Raw genomic sequence first — 22,847 nt, 5'->3', positions numbered from 1 at the left:
TTTTATTTAATCTTACTTAAACATAATTGAAAGTTCTGTTTCTTTTAGATTACTACCACTGAACCAACCTTAAAATTTCATTCCAGATTTCCTGAAGTCTATGGTTTTGTAGACCATCTTGAATAGCTTCAATCTGTCCCTTTAATTTTAAGTAAGCATTCTTAGATCTTTCAGCTGTGCTGTTAAGCTCACTGATCCTCTCTTGCCGAAGGCGCTTTATTATAGTCTGATCAACATCAACTGATGAAATTCGAAATGTTTTTCTTGGTGTAATCAATGAACTGACGATTTCTTCATACTGGATGGCACAATTCTCTGGAGTAGACCAATCTGAAGGCTGGTTACCATCAAAGTGAGGCTTTAAAACCTTTCCAACAGACTCCCTGTAATAAAAAAAAATCTAAATTCTATAAAAGCTGTCCATTCTTTGTACAAGAAAAAAAAATGATAATTAGAAATAACAAGAAAAATTAGAATGTTCATTATTACACCATCAAGTCAACTTTAAGATTAAACTAGTGATATTGATCAAATTCCTTAAGTCATTCCAAGATTCTCAACGAAATTTGATCAATATATATCAGATTACGTTTTACAACAAAATGTTTACAATAAACTAAAACCATATGCATATATTTCAAACAGTACTATAACATGTTGTAACCAGAGACTACATTAAACATGTAACAATCTGACAGATTTAGAAGCCAAAACACCAATGCAACTTTAAACCCTGTAACTAGGGAGAAAAAAGACAAATCAAGTTGCCATTCCAAATGATTAACTATTACAACTTTTATTCTGTAGAAATTATTAAAACCCATTTGTGTTTCAAGTAGTGTTCTTCATTCATCATAACATAAACAGCAACAATAGTCTTAAAAGTCTGTGTACTTCATTCACAAGATGGTTACCAGGAGCAACCTTCTGGACCAGTGTGTTTCTTTCAATATAACATAAGCTGCAACAAAAGTCTGAATTGAATATGGGTCCTATTGCAATGGGACCCCTTCTCCCTCTCCCTACACACAAGACTTAATTATTTAATGAAGTTAAAAGTATTTGATTCTGGTAATCACTGGATGGCAAATAAAGGCCAGTATAGCATTACTAGTGTGATACCTCCTCCACAAAGTAACAAATACCAGAAACCAACAACTCCTGAAAAAGGCATAGATGAATGTACTGGTGCTGGGTGTTTACTGGACAACAGTTGTTGGGCTGTACAATGTGATGAATGTGACCAGCCTGAACATGGTACCTGTGTAAAAACTAATGACTAACTTGGTAGCACCTTGGTATGTCCCATGTGTAAATAAAGAGATTCTACCCAGCTGCTGAAGGCAGCACTAAATGAGCATTGTAACAAAATGAAAGGTATAAATAGTGCATTTCAAGACGATATAGTTACATCTCACAAAAGTATTAAAGTTAATGTGCAGAGCTTTGAAAACACCATCTCATCTAAAATGTCAGTTGCCAATGATGGGGAGATAGAAAATCTAGCCACTGTTGAAAAGCTGCAAAATGAAGTTCAAATTACAGTGCAGGAAGAGGATGACAGATAGAAAAAAACTACTGAACAAAGTTGCATATTGTGTCCCACCCCAAAACCAACAACTTTAATTTCTTACAGGATTTTTTTCTTAGAATTAGTTCCAAATTGATGTTGGTATACTAACCCATTTGCAAAGTCTGCCAAGCACTAACACCAATGCTGGCAGCTTATCTAATCAGCCAATTTCATTACTGCTATAAGTTAGTTCATTTAAAATGAAAATTGACTTTCTAGCACTGTCCAGTAAAAAAAAAGGAGACATCCATTTCTATGCAGACACCTCAAAAGAAGACCAACTACACAGAAAAGAGCTAAAAGAAGAAATCAAGAAAAGAGCTGTTGTTGGTTAGCAAAATCCAGGAATTATAAATGGTTGGTTGTAAAGCAGCAAAAAAAACAGGCCTAGAGCCATTGCTCCAGTCAATAGAATGTAGCTTTAAACCCCTGTTTCATTCCTGCACATAGTGTAAATAAAGGAAAAGTATACAGAATTAGTGCAAAAGAACAGAGCTATGTTAAAAAGAGTCAGAATGGAAAGACAACTAAGGGCACAGCTAAATTAAATAATGTGTTAAAGGTGATTTATACAAACTATGATGTGATTGTCCCAAAACTCCCTGAATTGAAGCATGTATGCTATGAACTGAGCCCTGATATTGTTTGTATTTGTGAAGCCTGCCCTAAAAACTCTATTTCATGGCTTGGATAACCTGAATGACTCACCTAGTTCAAGAAGAGTTGCAATTTACTGCAAGCAATTGCTTAAAACTGAAACTGAAAGTTTATTTACTATTCATTCTGGCAGCAGTTTGGTTGAGAATATGTGTATCAGTAATAAGTTTGGTCTTGATTCATTTATGTTGGGTGTTTTATAATGTAGTCCTTCTGCCCCTGATCAGTATGTTTCATACCTTGCAGTATCAGAAATGATTTCTAAATCAAATTGTAAGAAGTACATGGCTATGTTCCTTTTTGGAGATTATAATATGCTGGAGGTTGGTTGAACAGATGGCTTAAGGTTTCCCCTACTGAACAGTCCTTCCTCTAAAAAAACAAACACTTTAAATGTTTTCTCATGCTGAACAATGGTCTTCATGGCAGAGATACTGATCTCCTGATCTGATGCCTTTGGCTAAGCACATCTAATCAATTGTCTAATCAAATAATCTAATCATTGTGTAGTTAGGGGTAAATCATCTAACTCTCCCTGTTTTTTTCCCAGATTTCTCCAGGTGCCTGTTTAGAGCTTAGTCAACTCTTGCTGAGATTACGGGGTTGCATCAATCCCCCCTATTCCAAACCAAATAACTAGCCACACCAGGACTGGAATTCCTGGCACAATATATACCATTGCTGACCATTTTTTAACCCAGATTGTTAACCAGCCAGCTCATTTCAGACACTTGCAGGAGCCCTCACAACTAGACCTTATTATTACCAGCAACCCCAACCAAATCCTATCAACATCTTACCTCCCTATAGTGGCTTCATATACCAGCTCATGGGTACTCTTGCAATGCAAGCAAAAGTTTCAGCATATTTTAATACAAACTTTATAATTATTATTAAATAATTATACAAACATCTTTTTGTAGCCAATTAAAAACTGCACTAGTTACTAATAAACAATTATACATTTAGGATCACCATAAAAAGCTGATTCTTTGATTGAATGTTATCAATACTTAGGCTCTTATACTTTTACTATCTCTAACTGAACTGAATATTATAGAAAAACTCTAACTGAACCATATAGAAAAACTGTTTGTGGAAAATGGAAAGGGGTCACTTAGTCCTAAATTAGAAATTAAATTTTCCTTATTAAGGGTCAAAATCCATTGGCAGGCAGCTAACAATGGGAATACACATATTTTATCCATGGTTTTACTTTATTCTGCTCTTTTTCCTTTGGTTTCTTTGTAGTTACCCTACTTTATCCAGGGGGACCATGCCCCTCCCTGCTGATCCCCTATAGTGATTTGAATACTCATATACACTTTCTCAAAAAGCAGAAGAAAATGCAGTTTCCTAAACAGTGGTTTTTGCAGTAATAGGCCTAGTAGCCTATCTACAAGGCTACATTAATGTTATATAAAGACATTTCCCTCATAAAAGCTGTATACCTAACTTTGCACTGCTATACCTAAACATGAGAGAAGATTAGAGATAGTTGATTCAAAATACTGGTAAAATTCTAGTTAATTGACTTCTTGCTATCTCAGAAAGGGTTTAGGTCAGGAAAATGAAACTTTCAGGGATGGGTCTACAGGCTAAAGTATATCCCAGGAAGGTATTTTAAAGTACCCACCTCCAATCCTTCTCCCTCTAGAGGGCCTTGAAATTTGCCTACATGACAGGTCTATACCTATTGAAATTTTGACAGAACAACATTTTACCTTAATTTTCAGTTACTAGTTGCTTTTTCTCTGCCTTTAATTCTGAAAATGCAATTACTGTTATTTGAGTAGAATTTTGAGCCATATCACAGTTTTTTTTTTCAAAATTTAGGGAATGTATTTGCATATCTTTAAAACCTTATGAAATGGAATTGTGCAAAGTTATGAAGCTGAAAACAATTTTGTTGTACTTCAATTAAGCAGAAGATCTATTTTGCAAGGTTTCACTTTTATAACACACACATTTTTAAAGGTCATCAAAAGTCAGGGCCCTCTAGAGGGGGAAGGAGTGGAGGTAGTTGCTTCAAAATACCTTCCCGGGACATACTTTAGTCTGTAGAGTCATCCCTGAAAGTTTCATTTTCCTAACCTAAACCCTTTCTGAGATAGCAAGAAGTCAATTAACTAGAATTTTACCAAAATACCTTCCTACAACATTTTTTAGGTCCTGAATTTATTCCTGAAAGTTAAGTTGACCAAAGCCAGTTAGTTTCCAATATAGCAAGAAGCCCTTAAAAAAGAACTTAACCCTCAATCTTTTACAGAAATGGCTGGAAAATAGCTTCAATTTCATTGCGAGTAGACATAAACTGAAAATTGCTAAACCTGATCTAGGCTAATAACAATTTGAGCAGTAGAGACAATCTGAGACTAATGGGCCTTTGATAGCATGGCAATAGAAAAACCTACCAATCTTTGCCAACAGACGATATAGCTGAAAAAAGAGCTAATTTTTCTTTAGTGCTCCAAGTATCTGCCAATCCATTCATCATTTAATCTGCCTTCACAAATTAGCATTTACTTCAATTCAAATTTCTCGCACTTTTTAACTTCTCTCGAGTTACTGAAATACTAAAATTACACGTAATCTGTGTCCAGATTTCGCTTATTGTACAGTATAGTTTATAAAATGTTTAAATATCTATTATCTTGTTATCTATCTCATTTATGGCAATTCTAAACTATTATTTTATTTCAGGATTATATTTATTTACATAACGAAAAGAAAAATGCTTTCCACGTGGAAATTCACAACAGCTGAAAAAAACAGGCTAAAATTTCAAATATGACCAGTAACGTTTAGTAAATAGCCTAGTCTTCATTTAGCAGGTGTACTGGGTGCTATAGCATGGCGGATCCAGACGATTATGAAAGTCTCCCTCCTACATCAGGACCATTAACACATATGACAGCTGGTGCCATTGCTGGGGTTCTTGAACATTGCGTCATGTACCCAGTTGACTCGGTTAAGGTAGCCTACCTGAAATTTTCATATTCTATAGAATGGTTCCTAGGCAATATTATAATCTGCTGAAATAACCTAGTTTATGTACCTTAGATGATATTTCTTGGCTTGACCCAGGGCTAGGCAACAAAATAGGTTAGGTATGTACATAGCCTAGGCTATAATTCTAGGCTTAGGAAGTGTTGTTTTCAATCCTAAGGTATTAACTCACTAATGAGAGAGCTTAGAAATAGACATAATCTAGTCTATCCTTAGAAACAGAATTTTATGCTGAATCAATAGCCTATATAACCTTCATTTGTAACAGAAATGAACTTAAATCATCCTGTCTTCTCTAATGTGCAAATATATAGACTACCCTGGGTTAATTTTTTGCAGTTTGTATAACAGACTTACCAATAAAGTGAATATACCACTTGATGCCTTTTTTCATGTTCTTTATGAATATAATAATTGCTTCTGCTGCAAGTTCAAATTTGTGCACTTTTTGACCTAACTTAAACTAACCTTATTACAAATAATTTTGGCATTGAGAAAATGTAATATTATTTTGTCAAAAACAACCAAGAAAAGAGCACTTAGAAAACATAGCATTATTTTGCCAAAACTGGGCAATAACTCATACTTCAATTGAAAATTCATCATTTTGAAGAGCTTAAATTTGAATTTGCAGTAGAAGAAATTATTATATTTATAAAGAACATAAAAAAAGACATCAAGTGGTATATTCACTTTATTGGTAAGTCAGTTATATTTGGAAAATTTTACCCTACCCTGAATTATATATAGTCTATGTAATGCATTTTTCATTATTTTGACAAACTCTTAAATCAATTTGAAGAAAAGAGTTACAGAGAATTCAGTACATACCATCACTAAGGTATCAAAAGGATGAATCTCCATAACTGTAAATTTTCAGAAGAGCAAAAAGAAACTTCACAACTTTTTTATTTTACCTCTAGTAACTGTTGAACAAAAATAGATTTACTTACATATTGATCAGTTTCATGGCTGTTGGAGGAGAAATGAAAAAAATTTGACGTTTTTTCCTCAGTAAGCCTGCAGCCCTAGGGTATATTGAATTTTTGGCTGAATCTTTTGATTTTCAGTATTTTTAATTCACATTTCATAAATATTCCAAATGGTGAGGGAAGGCTTTTGTTATCTTAAAAAGTTATTAGGAAAACAAAATGTTCAGGAATGATTTAGAAGCCTTAATTATGCCCTGAGAAGCTGCTTTCCCATCATGGAAAAAGTTGGGTAGCTAAGTAGCAATGCTTCTTTGCAGTTTTGAAATTTGTTGGCAGTTTTTGTCTGAAAATACCATTTTCACATATAAAAATACTTTTTGCTCAAAGAAAGGCTGTTTAAACACAGCTTGTGTTGCTATAGTACCAGCAGATTTTGTAATTCTGTTGAATTCTGCTACTGGCAGCTTAGGAATCTTGGACCTGGTAGTTTCAAACTCTTGTCTATGGCTAGTCATGCTATGTACAGGCCCTTTGAAAGGAAATAGAAATCCTGTCATAGTAAAAGAAATGTATCATTCAATTCCCCAACCAACAGTCTTTCAAAATATAATGGTCACTGCCATGACCACATACCTCACCACTACCAATTGCTAGGGCCAGAATAGCCATAGGCTCTACAAAAAAATATATAGGAAACACTACAACAACAAAAATTCTACAACTTTTCTGATTCTTTTGTGAGGATGTGGTGCTTTTAACCAAGATATATTTCTTAACATTGAGATACTATATTACAATTTAATCACTGAAAAACAATGGATAAATATATTTTTTAGGGTCAGGCACAATTGGAGGCATAGAATAGGCTGCAATATTGTGGTAGCAACCATTATATATTAGAAGAATGTTTATTGAGATATCAAATGGTTCTACCAAGTTTTTTTTATAATATTTCTTTTAGAATAGTTTGCAAACAAGAATGACACCTTTAGGCATAAGAAATTTTATAAAAGACAGGTGCATAAATGTTTTACCTTTTGAGAAAAACATTTCTCTATCTATTTGGTTTGGGTTAATTTTTCTTGGACTTTGGAATCACAGTTCTAATGATTAGAGTAGGATTTTAATCCATATTGGGATTTTTTCTGAGTTAAAAATTTTTAAAGCTCTATAAATCAGGATTTAATAAAGTTATAAGTTATAGCTAAACCTTCCTTAGGTTTTGTGTGTGTTGCAGATCTATTTCTGGAATTTTTTCTTGAAGTTTAGAAAATGAAGTTTCTCCAAGTTCATGAAAAAGTCAGTGCTCTTTAGGGGAGGAAGAGGGGAAGGTTTGTTTACATATCTCAACTAGTTTACAAAATAGCAAAAAGCTCCATATCTATAATTTTACCCTTATATCTCATTAACAGCAGGTTTCAATTCCACTTTAAAAAAAAGTAAATTAGTAACTTGTTTTATTATTCACAGCATTTGATGAAAAATCAGTAATTAAGAAACTTAATTATTTTTTTTCACAACTAATTTATTTAAAAACTGTATCAATTAGGGAATTAGGTGGTATTACTCATTTGTTATTATCAGATATATTATGGAATAGGGTGGTTGATACACTGTTTAGTTTGGAATAGTATTTTAGATAACAGTTGGTTTCCTGTCAGCACTGACACTTCTGTTATCAATGAGGTGTATGATCAATTCATGTCAGCTCACAGAAAAAAATTATTTACAGTTCAAATACTATAGCTCCCTGTCCTCAATCCCTTGCTCCTTATGCTAAAGTTTTTCAGTGCTCTAAAAAGCTTTTTATTCCATTTGACTGGCTCTACTGGTTCAGCAGTCATTCTTAAGGAAATGTTGAAAAAACTCAAAGTCTAGAGGAAAGAGCAGGGAATTGAGAAGCAGTAGTTGCCCTTGTATGTAGAATAACTTCTTTTTGTTTTAAGCTTTGATGTTCCTCTTTGCTTTCAGTTGAATTTTTTTTTATTTTATTTCTGTGCATTTTCCAAATCATGTCCATGTCTAGGCAAAATGTAATGCAGGCTACTGGCACAGGGGTCTGTAAAATTAAGGTGAAATACCCAATTTCACCATTTACAACACTAGCTGTTGGCCACGTCAATGTAATAGTTTATGCTGCATGGGAAAAAGAAATGTTATAGATGCACTATACCCCCCCCCCCTTAATATTGGAAATAAAACGCATAGAAAAAATATTTTTGGGAACCAAAAAGGAATAGAAATTACAACCATCTTCATAATAACTTGTGTATAGTTATGTTTCATAAAGCATGGTTTAATAAATAATCAACTTTAGTTAGGCATTAAGATAAATGTTCATACTAACCATATACCTTCTGCAATTGTGCAGTATTATATCCTCTGCAGCTAGGAAACTCAATAAATAGTTTTTTGATCCTTTCAAATCAATTGACTGTCTCAGAATATTCAACTAATAGCAGTTTGGTCCTCTTTAGGGCAACATTGTAGTTTTGTGCCACAAAATGGCAGACAATGCCCTTTTCGTGAAGTAAATTCTTCAGTCTCTTTAAAAGGGCACTTGAACTTTTAATTCCAATTTGGATGATCCTCTTCCAATTTTCTAGGACCACTGGTTCAGCACAATCCCCCCCTGAGAAAACAAAATGAAAAATAAATAAATCTGCATTCCTTGATCTTACTTTTTGCAAAAAATATAAAAAATTCCACATTTTGTTGATAGGGGCTTGAAACCTCTACAGTAGAGTTTTCTAATATACTAAATCTGTTTGAAAGAAGGCTTTGGAGTTTTTCATAAGTTATACTAACTCCAACTTCTGAAATTTTAAACATAATTGCTCCAACTCCAGTTCTTATTCTGACCTGTAATGCTTCCCTTTTTGTAAAAGCCTACTTTTTTTGCAATAGATAATATGATTCTATTAGCAATCAGTCCTCCTCTTTGGGTAAGTTGAAACACAAGATTTTTTCCATTACTAGGAAAAGAGTTCCAGTTTTATGTCTACAAACCTATAGAAATACTGTGCCTTAAGTAAGATTATCAACCAATCTGTCTTAGGATACCACCTATTCCTATTTCTACAAATCTGGCCATTAAAATTCTCAATTGAAAATACCATATTTCTACTTAGGGCTGTCTATTTATTCCTGTAGCTATAAGCAAAATTTGTCTGAGTTACTATTATCTCTATGAGTTGGTTCTACTGTGATGTATACTGCTTTGACTGATACATTGCACTTTTTAGTTTTGAACAAGCAATTAGAATTCTTGTATTAGTATCTTCCCAACCTAAAACAGATACTAGCTTAGCCATTGCCCATTATAGTGATCTCAAAACAAATAGAAATTTAAGGAAAGATCCCCTCGGAAAACTCTCCTTCCACTAAATCCCTGTCAGAAAATTTCTTGTGCTAAATTCTCCCCCAGAAAGCTCCCCATGCAGAAAAATCTTCTATGGGAAAGTCACCCTCTGGAAATTCCCAACGCAGAAAATTTTCTCTGGAAAATACCCACCTCCTCAGTAAATTCTCCCCTGGAAATTCTGTCAGACCCCCCTCCCTATTGAAAATTTCCCCTTGGAAATTTCTCTCTGTATGTAAAAATACCATTGTATGTTAAAATTTAAAAGTTTAAGTTTATTAAATTACATGTCAGGCATTGTTGGATGATTAATATTTAGAAAGTCTGAACGATGTGACATTTGCATGGGGGGAACTGTCAATTATGGATGTCAAGGGGTCTGTAATTTCAGTCAGTAAGAAAATTATTAAGATGGCCTTTGAAGTGAAGGGTAATTCATGCCTAAAACCTTTGCAGAAGTCAACTCTACAATATATATATATATATATATATATATATATATATATATATATATATATATATATATATATAAAATGAAAAAAGAAATCACCAATGCAACATACAAAAAAAAAGACAGAAGGAGAAAAGGAAGACTGTTTTCCTACGTTAGTAATTATTATAGATCAGTACTTGAATGAGGCCTTAACCCTAGTCATCCATACAATCACATAGGTCAAACAGCATAGTCATACACAATCAACCATGAAGAATAATCCATGGACAGGTAGTCGTGTCGTAAGTAAATATAAGTCGTCATTTACCAAATATAAAAAAAAATGAAAAAGACAAATAAATCAACAACCCAACAGAAGGGCTCATCAGAAGTATACACACTTGCCTTTATGGTTTCGGCACTTTAAATTCCCTACCCAGGCAAGTCGCATGCCTACCATAAATTCGCTCTGGTATCCCCATGCTAGGTATCCTCCTTCTCTCCCCAAAGTATATGCCTATGAAAAAACAAATGTAAAACAACCAAGTAAGACCAAAATAAACTTATCATACCTTGGTTCTGTCCCTTATATATTTATATTTCGAATTCACAATCTATATAAATACTAAACAATTATTAAAAAAAAAATTCACTATATCAAATTGTCTCTATTGATGAAAATGTGATCTAGATAAAAATCAAGGAAATGAATACAAAATAAGATCATTCGAAAACAAGATATGTGCAAAATCCTCCAAAATCCACTGTCAAATATTAGGGACACGCCAAACTCAGTAACAAAGAAAATCAAAATCAACCAAAGATTTCGCTAAGTATTTCAAGATAATTCTTTTGGTATTTATTTAAAAGTTCGTTATAATGAAAACTAAATTTTTTAAATTGCCAAGTTAATTTATTTGCAGAAAAACCTCTTAAAATCAATTTTTGGCTTAAAATTTTACATCTATTTTCAAAATCAACATAATTACTGCAAATCCTTGCATATCTAAGTAATTGTGAGTAAAATGCTGAATATTAGTGTTCATGGAATATTGTACAGATGCACCTGGATGTACTCAAGTTCTTTAGATATAGCTGATAAAGCTCACTAGTAGTTGCAAGTAGCTGTTGTGGTAGTCATAAGTTGTTGGAAACAGCTGGAGTTGTAGTTACCATCACAAGTAGTCTCAGCAGTAGTAGCAGCAGCTGTAGTAGTAATAACAGTAGTCCGTAAAGTTTCAACCGAACAACTTTAACAGGTTCCGAGATTTTTTGGATGTGTCTTTTTGAAAGCCTGGATGCACTTAGTGTCTATTTGTTTAGTTCAACATTCCCCAAAAACTTTCCAACATTCCCGAAAACCCCGAAGCTTCAACTTAATACCCTTAGCTGTTCCTGAGATACTCCTTATGCATAGTAAGTGTTTATGCACATATCTTTGTGTTTTTCTGGTGGGGAGAGGGCACTATTCAGAAAGATTGTGTGTGTGAAATTCATGTCATGGATTAAAGTAAAGTATTTAAGAATGAAATATCTTTTCAGATGTCATTTTCGTAAAAAAAAAAAACTTTCAATTTACCTCTGCCTTATCCCCAAGTGCGATTTAAAGTATTCTCAACCCCCTGCACTTTTGCCAATGCTCCCTCAAAATTTAACTCAATCTAATAAGCTAAGTTAAAAAATAAAAAACTCATTTATTGACAAAATTAATTTTCATTTTACTAAATAATTAATAATTCATTTTAATTATTTGCAAATTTAACGAATATAATTATTATTGATAATTTTTAATTGAATTATTCTAATTATTTTTGTTTATGTTTTAATTTTTAATTAATTAATAATTTATTAACTCCGTCCTCTATTTTATTTTAATAAAAATAAAATGTTGACCAAAAATATGTAGATTTTCAGTCCAAGTAAAAAATTATTTTCCTCCAAAACCATCCAAAATTTTACATACAATGAAAATGGCTATGAAATAAAAGTACAATAGGAAATTCGAGAAATGTGCAGTTTTTGGTGTGCTAGCTGTTTATGTTATGGGAAACACCCCAACTGATCAGCTCTTAATAGCGGAATGTGATAAACAAATTCCGTTATCAAACTTGGGAGACTTCACTTGTGAGAATACCCGCATTCAATTCATAACCCCAAAGATAAAGTTCGATATTTGGCTCAATGGCTGTCTGAGAAGATACCTGATGAAGTTTCGCTCCTTCTGCCAAAAGAGACTGAAAAGGCGGTAAAGACTTGAGTGAATCTAACCTTGACTATTGGAAAAAAAAATTACCCAAGAGCTCTTTGAAGGGCTAAAAATGTTTTGCACTCATATCAACATTTTCTGCATAGAAAAGCTTTATAGATGAGTTGACTGAAGGACGAGATTCTTTATGTGGTAGATATGGCGTTTCTAGGAAAAGAAACCGTCTGGAATTCTAGGGTCAGGTTATGATTTTGTTTGTATTGATCATGATTTGTAGATGTTGCCCTGGATTTCTTTGGATTGATCTTCATTTTAGAGGTCAACCTTGATTTATGGAGTTTGCTCTTGGTGTTTACGGTTTGGTCTAGATTTCTATGCACCGGTTATGATTTTTACAGTTTGGTCTGGATTTCTATGTGTTTCTTTTGATTTCTAAGAATTGTTCTGGATTTCTACATGTTGGTCTCTTGGTTTTTGGAAGTTAATCTGGATTTCTAAGTAATAGTTGTGATTTCTATGAAGGTGCTCTAGATTTCTACACAATGACTTTTTGATTTCTTCGGATTGGTCTTGATTCTTAGAGATTGGCCTTGATTTCTTCAGTTTGGTCCTTAATCTTACGAATTCGTTGGGATTTCTTTGGATTGCTCTTGATTTTTAGAGGTTGACCATCATTTGTAGAGTTTGGTTTTTACGGTTTGGTCTGGATTTCTATGCACTGTTCATGATTTCTAAGGATGTTCTATGGTTTGGTCTGGATTTCTATGTGTTGCTCTTGATTTTTAAGGATTGTTCTGGATTTCTACATGTTGATCTCTTGATTTTTGGAAGTTCATCTGGACTTCTAAGTAATACTTATGATTTCTATAAAGGTGCTCTAGATTTCTACATAATTACCTCTTGATTTCTTTGGATTAATCTTGATTTTTAAATGTTGCCCTTTTGATCTCTTGATTTCTTCGGATTGGTCTTGATTTTTAGAGATTGGCTTTGATTTGTTCAGTTTGGTCTTTATTCTTACAAATTCGTTGGGATTTCTTTGGATTGGTCTTAATTTTTAGAGGTTGACCATCATTTGTAGAGTTTGGTCATTTGTAGAGGTTGACCATCATTTGTAGAGTTTGGTCTTGGTTTTTACGGTTTGGTCTGGATTCATGATTTCTATGGACTTGGTCTTGATTTTTAGAGGTCAGCCTTGGTTTTTTCGGTGTGGTCTCGATTTTTATGAATTCGTCTAGATTTTATATGACCTGGTCATGATTTGCATGTATTGATCTTGATTTATAGATGTTGCCCTTGATTTCATCGGATTGGTCTTGATTTTTAGAGTTTGGTTTTGATGTCTGCGGTTTTGCCTTGGTTTCTATGCACTGGTTATGATTTCTACAGTTCGGTCTTGATTTCTATGAATTGTTTTCGAATTTTAAGGATTGTTCTGGATTTCTAAATATTGATCTCTTGACTGCTTCGTATTGGTCTTGATGTCTATTCTTTGGTCTGAATTTCTATGGCTGACCCTGATTTTAGTGAATTCATTCGGATTTCTATGGATTGGTTATGATTTCTATGTATTGGTCTTGGGTTTTAGAGGTTGTCATTGATTTCTAGAGTTTGGTTATGATTTCTATGAGTTTGCCTGGATTTCTCCGGCTTTGTTACGATGTCTATGGTTTGGTCTGGGTTTGTACATGCTGTGGTAATAAGGAAAAATAAGGAATATAATAAAGAATGTGACATTACTTGTGACAATCAATTGACATTTATTGTCACATGCTGGGAATTGCCATGGAACATCGCAATCTAACAACGAAATTGCAAGCTTCTGTTGTTTAAATAAAAACATTGGTCATTTTTTAGTTTATAATCTTATTTTGAGGGGAAAATGTTGAAAAGTCCTTAGGTGTGATTTTATGCCCCAGAATGGTGGGACTGGTACATTGTGCCACACTGGTTTCAATTGCCAAGAATCATCAGAAGAAACTCTAATGGGGGTATTTTCCTTAAGTTTAAATTATCGATTCTTGTTTAAACAAATATTTTTGCAAAAAAAGGCCCAAACATATGTGTGATATTGCTTGCTATAAGGTGCTTTTTGTCAGCCATTGAGTGTCACAGGCTGGGAATTGCCATAGAACATCGCAGTCTTGCAATGAAATGGCAATGAAAAGTTTCAGTCTTGGCAATGAAATGAAAATGGCAAGTTTCCCCTGCTCAAATAAAAACAATGGTAATTTTTTAGTTAATAAATATGTTTTTGAAAGGAAAGGTTGAAAACCCTTAGGTGTGATAATAGGGGCCAGAAGGGTGTCATCGTGGAGGGGTGGCACATTGTGCCATGATAGACTGAATTGCTAGGAGTCACCAGAAGAAACTCTAATGGGATTTTTCTCATTAAGTATAAACGATTGATTCTAGAGTAAAGGAATATTTTTGCCGGAAAATGTCCGAAGAAAGTCATACGCAGTGTTGGGAAATACTTAAGTAAAAGTACTTAATTAATTACTTAAGTAAAAAATCTTGAGTACTTGTACTCTACTTAAGTAAAAAATTTCTAAAGTACTTAATACTTATATTTAAGTAAAAAATTGAATTACTTAAGGGTACTTAATTACTCAAGTACTTTGTTCATGGCACAGAAAAATTATACCGGCATGACGTAGGGCGATACGGTGAATTGAACTGCCTATATATTAGTGGATGAATGGATTTTAGTCTTTGAGAACAGCGGCTCCTGGTAGGGTGCGAAATTTCACAAAAGGACGCCATCATGGCGAAACTACCATATATATTGAACAGGAAGTTTTTCGTGATAAATAGTAAGAACAAAAGGAAATCAAGTAACAAAGAGGCTAGTGAACTTGTATGCTCACTTTTGCTGTCGTCTGATGGTGAAGATAATGAAGATAACACTGGCCCTGATTATAGCTCACCTTCTAAAAAAGTTATGGGAGATTTCTTTGCTGCAAGACCGTTGAAACTGACACAGTCAAAAATGAATTCTTTGGCACTGGACTATATTGTGTATGAGATGCGACCCCCGTACACTGTTGAGAAGCCGTCGTTCAAAAATCTGATAACAGGTGTTGCACCTTATGCAAAGGATCCAGGAAGAAAAGCTTTAGCTGTAAAAAATTTAAGATTAAGTTTGTTGAAGTATAGAAAGATACGGTTCGTGATTTTGAACTCACCGACTACATGTCTTTGACAACAGACATTTGGTCTGCCAACAACAAAAGCTACATGGGAATGACTGCACACTTGCTCAACGAGGATTTGAAATAGAAATCTTATGCCCTTGCTTGTTGCCGGTCCAAGGGCTCACACACTTATGACAGAATTTCTGAACAACTGAATGGCGTATTTGCCAGGTACACATTGCTGTTGATAAAAAATAACGAGGGGTTTTGACCGATAACGCCCCTAATTTTAGTAAGGCATTCAGGAAATATCCGATGGTTTCTAATAAAGACGTTCAAGTCAGTGATGAAGAAAATGAAGATGAAGCAGGCCAGAATGGCTCATTCTCTTTTACAAACGTTGGAGAGATACTTGATTCTCATGACGACCCCGAGTTTTTCCAATTTCCTCCACACTTCAGGTGTGTCAGCCACACAATTAACGTGTTTGCATCCACCGATGCTGATAAACCCCTCTGTGATATTGCATATAAGAGGCATTTTATTCCTCCTCTTTCTATGTATTTTCTTTGTAAAGTCTTTTCTTTTTATATCTTAATTGAAGTAAAATTTAATTTTTCGTGAAACCAGTTGATTTTCTTCATGAAAACTGTCGGTTTTTCTGAAAAGCGGTCTCTCGTCAGAATCTTGCTTATCTTGTCTAATTGGAAAGGAAACGGATATCAAAGAAGCGTTTTTGCGTGTTATTTACTTAAAGTAAAAAATTAGTACTTGAGTACTTAAATAATGAAGTAAAATCGAAATACTTGAGTACTTAAGTACTGAAGTACTTTTTAAAAAGTACTTATACTTAAGTACTGATATACTTTTTAAAAAATACTTAAGTAAAAATTTCTCTGAGTACTTGGTAGGCCTACTTGTGCTTAAGTAAAAAAAAAGAAGTACTTGGGACAACACTGGTCATATGTGGGATAATGCCCGTTAGAGGGTGTCGTTTGTCTGGTATTGAGTGTCATGGGCTAGGCATTGTTATGGAGTATCGCAATCTAGCAATGAAATGGCAAGTTTCCTGTGTTCAATTAAAAACACTGGTCATTTTCAGTTTATACATTTATTTTTGAGAGAAAAGGGTTGAAAAACATTTGGTTTTTCAACTTTAGGTGTGATAATTTGCGCAAGAAGGGTATCAGCGGGGGGAGGTGGTACATTGTGCCACGCTGATCTTAAATGCTAGGAATCTTCAGAATAAATGCTGATGGGGATTTTCATTAGGTTCTAAGTGATCGATTCTAGTGTAAACGAATGTTTTTGCATGAAAATGCCCGAACAACGGCATATTCACGACAATGCCTGCTAGAGAGTACTCTTTGTCAGCCAGTCAGTGTCACAGGCTGGGAATTGCTTGGACTAACATGTTCTACAGCATAAAGTTAAGGTGGGAGGTATTAAAAGAATTTTTTCGACTGAGGGAGAGTGAAATCTAATGCTCAGTAAAAAAAAACAGGTATTTTAATGAAAAGCCCTCAACAATGTCTTAATGTGGCTTAAATTTGTCTCTAATAACAACCCTTCCCCTCTGGAACTGCTTGCTAGGGTTAGCTAACCGCATATTGTTATGGTGGCGTGAATATACATAACTTTGGCTCAAAGAAACGGGGACATTTTCAATGAAACCATTCAGTAACAGATCTTAATAGGCCCTCCTGGCGGAATTACTTGGTAGGGGCCTGGTAGAATTGGCTGCTAGAAGACGGGTAGGATTGAATACTAGAGTCCCCACTTTTCTTTAATTCATATTTTTTTTTTGTGTTTTAACTGTTTTTCTGTATTTTATGGGGCAGCCACATATTGCCCTGGTGGCGTGAACTGCTTGGATTAACATGTTCTAGAGTTTAAATTTAAGATGGGGAGTGTTAAATGAATTTTTCGGCAGTGGGGGGGACTGAAATCTAACACTCAGTCAAAAGAGAAGAGGGATTTTCATTAAGACCCTTCAGAAACCACTCTCAATAAGGTTTAAATTTATCTCTAATAATAATACTCCCCCTCTACTCATTCAAGAATGCCCTTAATATAAGTGTAAAATTCGGTGCAGTAAAGACGAAAAGAAAAAAATTTTTATCCTCTATGAAGGTGCAGCATATTCTAGCAATAATGATACTCTCGCTTTTATTTCGTCTTTGATAGAAATATTATCTGATAACACTCTCTAAGGCATTACTTAACATGCAGGTGCATGCCAAGTGTAAGTAATTTCTAGTAATCGATTTTCCCCTCTGCCTCTTAATTATTGCAGTCATAGGAAACACGTAATCAATAGCTTAAACATTCTAGTAAGCGGGACAGGGACTTCTCCATGGGTTGAGTAGGTTATTTCGCAGAATATATTTCCTGAACCAAAATAGGAATAGATTCTTGGTCCGTGTTTCTAGGGCTCCATTCCATTGGATGGAAATGCCCTTTCGAATCCTAATGGGGACAAAAATCTCTAGAATATAAAGGTTACTTGAGAAAACTCTATTAAAAGAAAAGAAAATCTCTTTAAAAGTATTATGTAACATTCCATGTTTGCACCATCATTACGTGACAGCCATATGTGTGTCCGTAGTTACAAGCGGGGATACCCGACGGGGGCCTGAAGAAACAAGTCAGGTGTGAATGTGTCATCGTTAACATAAGTAAAGATTCCCATATTATGTAGGAACTCAAGAATTCATGACGAAAAAATGTTTTGGAAAACGTCTTGTCTATGAAATTGCTTGCTAGGGTGCCCCTCGGTGGAATTGAATGCTATGGTCTCTGTTGAAATTCGTTGCTAGGGGACCTATTTGGAATTGCTCTCCAGGGGTCTGGTTGAAATGGATGGCAGGATCCCGGTTTTAGGTGAGGTTATGGGACCGGTAGAATTGGATGCTAGAGGGCCCTGATGGAATTGAATGCTGGTGGTGGCCCCGGTAGTTAGTTTAAGTTATGGGTCCTGCGAAATTTGATGCTAGGGCTCCTCGTGAAATCGGATGCTAGGGGCCTCGATGGAACAGGATGTACTTACTTACTTTTCACTTGTACTTGTGGCGGGAATCAGGTGTTTCTACCGCGCCCGGCATCGATGATCATAGAGACCTTCTTGGACCATGTTGTTCGATCTTGTGCTAGCTGCTCTGCAAAAGCGAGCCACTGTGTTGACCATCTGTGACCGAGTTTTCTGAAACCCCCGATTGGTTCAAGGTCTGACTTGGCCAGGTTCCACCAGTTCTTCCTCTGTCCTTCTTGGCGTTTCTTCCAGTAGCTAATAGGGTCGACTAGAAGTATCTAGCGAGACAGGTACTCTGGCGGTTTCCGTAATACATGGTCCAACCATTTCAAACGGCGTTCTTTGATAGTGAGCACAACACCTCTCTGGATATTGCACGTTCGACGTATATTCGTGTTGGAGATATGGTCACGTAGCTGTACTCCGAGAATTCTTCGCAGACAATATGCTCAAACACCTTCAGTGTATTCTCATGGTGTAGTTTTACCGACCATGTTTCGCATCCGTAAATGAGAACGGTGCGTACTAGTGCCATGTAAATTCGAACTTTCGTTCGGACACTGACTTCGCGGCATTTCCATAAGGGTTTCCGAAGGGAGGCAAAGACTGTCTGCGCTTTCTGTATTCTCTGTTGGATATCGGCGTCGGAAGATCCATCAGTACAAAGTCGGGAGCCTAGGTATGTGAAACGGTTGACTTTTTCCAGCTGAACTTGTTTGACAGTTAGTGAGAATGATCCTGTGTCGTGGTTTACAGCCATGAATTTCGTTTTCTCTGTGCTGACTTTCAAGCCGATCAGGTCCGCCTAGGCCACAACGCTGTCAAGCATGTTTTGGGCTTCTACAGGGTCTGACAGGAGGCCAACATCATCCGCATAATCGAGGTCAGTCAGTGAGAGATTCTGTTTAATCTGCGCTCCTGGATAAAACGATAGAGTATTTTCAAGCACCCAATCGATGCAATAATTGAACAGAGTCGGAGAGAGTACACACCCTTCTTTTACTCCGAACTCAACCAGAAATTCTTCGGTATCTTCGCCATAGACTCTTGACTCGGCTCACTGACGCGTCATAGTATGCCTTCATCAGTTCAACAAACTTCAGCAGCATTCCGTTATTCTCTAGGATCTTCCAAAGTTTCTGGAGAGTGACCGAGTCGAAGGCGGCAATTAAGTCCAGAAACATCAAGATCAGGGGTAGATTGTACCTTTCAAACTGCTGGATAATGAGGCGAAGGGTGAAGATATTATCAGAACAGCCTCTACCTGGTCGAAAGCCAGCTTGATTTCCTTGAGTTCTTTACTCCCTTGGCCCTTTGAAGCGGTTCAAGAGTATGATCCCGAATATTTTGACTGCAATGTCTACGAGACTTATTCCACGGTAATTTTGCATTCGGTTTTGTCTCCTTTCTTATAAAAGGGGAGGATGACTGATGTCTTCCAATATTTTGGAAAAGTGTTTGTCCTCCACACTTTTTCGAGAATGCCATGGAGCTGTTCAGCAGTGACCTCATGGCATCATTTTGTATAGTTCCGGGGCGAGGCCGTCTTCGCCTTGGGCTTTGTGGTTTTTCAGGGTCTTGATCGCTTTTTGTATTTCGGCTCTGGTCGGTGTATCCAGCTCGATATCGTAAGGCTCTTTAGAGACGGAAGGTGGGAAGGCATCATGAGCAGGTGAAGGGGATGGGTTTAGGAGGAACTGAAAGTGATCCTTCCATCTTGCTGAGCGTTCTTTCTGACAACTAATGATTTTTCCTGATCTGTTTTTGACTATTTGTGAGTCAACAGCTTTCTTACCAACGGATTCCTTTGGGATCTGGTAAAGCTTGCGGGTGTCATGTAAGCGTGTTGCTTTCTCTAACGATTTGGCAGCATCTCCCCACATTTGGCGGCGGTCCAGACGAACAGAGCGTTTTACCTGTCTGCGTAGCTCCTTTGTTTCTTCTTTAGGGCTGCCCATCTTTTGTCTTGGCTCACCGACTATTGACAGGGTCTTAGCGGTTATCCAGTGATGTTGTTTGATTTTTGCTCGGCCTAGGGTCTCATCGACAGTCTCTGTCATCACGGTTTTAAAGGTCTCCCATCTCTTATCGGGGAATAACACACATATTGGATGCTTGGATGCTATTGGAGGAAATTGTATGCTATGGCCCCCCGTTGGTTGGGCTAGGAGAACCGATGAAATTGGCTGTTAGGGGGCCTGTTGGGATGAGATGCTAGGGCCCCCCAATGGAGCTGGTTGTTAGGGTCATACGTCTTGAAGGTTCGCAACCAGCGAGCCCTGGAGGTTTTTTTTAAAGGAAATCTTGATTTTGTGGGGTCTCGAAGGTTTTCAAAAGAACGATCTTAGAAATCCTGAGGTAAAGAAGTCCCTGAATTTTTTCCCACGCCCTTTGCTTTTTAAGCATAACAGCCATAGAAAAAACACTCCCTGTGACATAACAGACACCTGCATCTTTTATAAAATACAAGCTGTTGGGGTGGCGCTTCGCGCATCCCCCCCCCCAAGACCCCCCCCCCGCGTGCGTAAGTCGTTACGCGCCATTGTAGTTGTGTCCCTGTGTCCCACCTGTGAATATAGATATATATATATATATATATATATATATATATATATATATATATATATATATATATATATATATATATATACTAGCTGTTGGGGTGGCGCTTCGCGCCACCCCAACACCTAGTTGGTGGGGGCGCTTCGCGCCCCCCCCAAGCCCCCCCGCGCGCTTAAGTCGTTACGCGCCATAATAGTTACGCGCCATTGTAGTTGTGTCCCTATGTCCCACCTGTGAATATAGATAGATATATATATATAATATATATATATATATATATATATATATATATATATATATATATATATATATATATATATATATATATATATATATATATATATATATATATATATATATATATATATATATATATATATATATATATATATATATATATATATATATATATATATATATATATATATATATATATATATATATATATATATATATATATATATATATATATATATATATATGGTTTTAACTACGTAAAACTTGCGAATATACAACATTCTTTGCTGTCCCATTGTCTTTGCATATAAATAGATTGTCAGGTTTACCGACTCTTGAACATGCAACATATAATGGTCCATGGGAAAACAATCTGTATTCAGATCTATACCTCATGATTCTAATGATTGCCCTTGAGCTTTGTTGATGGTGATTGCTAATCGACCATTCCCTGCCCCGGTGTCCCGGTCGTCATTTATATCCCCCTGTTTCCCCCGGTATCCCCGTTGTAGTTGTGTCCCTGTGTCCCGGTCGTCATTTATATTCCCTGTGTCCCGGTCGTCATTTGTATCCCGGTGTCCCGGTCTGTATATACATTCGTTTTTTAGTTTTGTTTTTCTCCTTTATTTTTTTAGTTTTTTCAGGTGACGTCACCTGATCCAAATAGATTGTCAGGTTTACCGACTCTTGAACATGCAACATATAATGGTCCATGGGAAAACAATCTGTATTCAGATCTATACCTCATGATTCTAAAGATTGCCCTTGAGCTTTGTTGATGGTGATTGCTAATCGACCATTCCCTGTCCCGGTCGTCATTTATATCCCCCTGTTTCCCCCGGTGTCCCCGTTGTAGTTGTGTCCCTGTGTCCCGGTCGTCATTTATATTCCCTGTGTCCCGGTCGTTATTTGTATCCCGGTGTCCCGGTCTGTATATACATTCGTTTTTTAGTTTTGTTTTTCTCCTTTATTTTTTTCCTTTTTTTTCTTTTTTAGTTTATTTAGATTTTTAGATTTTTTAGTTTTTTCATTAGTTTTTAGTTTTTTTTTCTTTTTAGTTTTTTTTTGTAGTTTTTACCTTCTTTTTAGTTTTGTTAGTTTTTTTTTTACTTATGTCCTGGTCGTCATTTATACTCCCTGTGTCCCGGTGCTTTGTTGATTGCTAATCGAACATTCCTTTTGTCCTGGTCGCTTTCTCTTTGAGTGTCGTCATTTATTTTTTTCTTTTTTAGTTCTTTTAGTTTTTACCTTTTTTAGTTTTTTTTAGTTTTTTAGATGAAAATTTTTTTTAGTTTTTTCCTTTTTTTCTTTTTAGTTTTTTATTGGTTTTTACCTTTATTTTAGCTTATTTTTCAGTTTTTTCCTTTTTTTTAGTTTTTTTTTATTTTTCATTTTTTTTAGTTTTTTACCTTTTTTTAGTTTTTTTAGTTTTTTTAGTTTTTTAGCTTTTTTACTTTTTTTATTAGTTTTTAGTTTTTTTTGTAGTTTTTGCCTTTTTTTAGTTTTTTCAGTTTTTTTTTTAGTTTTTTATTGGTTTTTACCTTTATTTTAGCTTATTTTTCAGTTTTTTCCTTTTTTTTAGTTTTTTTTAGTTTTTAGTTTTTTTAGTTTTTTACCTTTTTTTAGTTTTTTTTAGTTTTTTAGCTTTTTTATTTTTTTTATTAGTTTTTAGTTTTTTTTTGTAGTTTTTGCCTTTTTGTAGTTTTTGC

General features: G+C 35.4%; 2 protein-coding genes across 2 annotated transcripts in view; one reads left to right on the top strand and one right to left on the bottom strand.

The window, feature by feature from the left end:
• The window catches only part of LOC136029008 (bromodomain-containing protein 8-like), a 72,127-nt gene extending 67,324 nt beyond the window's left edge, over positions 1 to 4,803 (bottom strand). The window contains exons 1-2 of the mRNA XM_065707021.1: positions 4,645 to 4,803; positions 69 to 383 (exon numbers count right to left, since the gene is read on the bottom strand). Of these exons, the coding sequence (XP_065563093.1) occupies positions 69 to 383; positions 4,645 to 4,727 (398 nt within the window). The 5' untranslated portion in view covers positions 4,728 to 4,803. The remainder of the gene's footprint in view (positions 1 to 68; positions 384 to 4,644) is intronic.
• A 24-nt stretch (positions 4,804 to 4,827) lies between these two features.
• The window catches only part of LOC136029021 (mitoferrin-1-like), a 29,509-nt gene continuing 11,489 nt past the window's right edge, over positions 4,828 to 22,847 (top strand). The window contains exon 1 of the mRNA XM_065707043.1: positions 4,828 to 5,206. Coding sequence (XP_065563115.1) covers positions 5,084 to 5,206 — 123 coding nt within the window. The 5' untranslated portion in view covers positions 4,828 to 5,083. The remainder of the gene's footprint in view (positions 5,207 to 22,847) is intronic.

Source organism: Artemia franciscana, chromosome 1 (genome assembly GCF_032884065.1).
Source record: "Artemia franciscana chromosome 1, ASM3288406v1, whole genome shotgun sequence".
Lineage (NCBI taxonomy): Eukaryota > Metazoa > Arthropoda > Branchiopoda > Anostraca > Artemiidae > Artemia > Artemia franciscana.
This window is presented reverse-complemented; position numbering and strand designations above follow the sequence as displayed.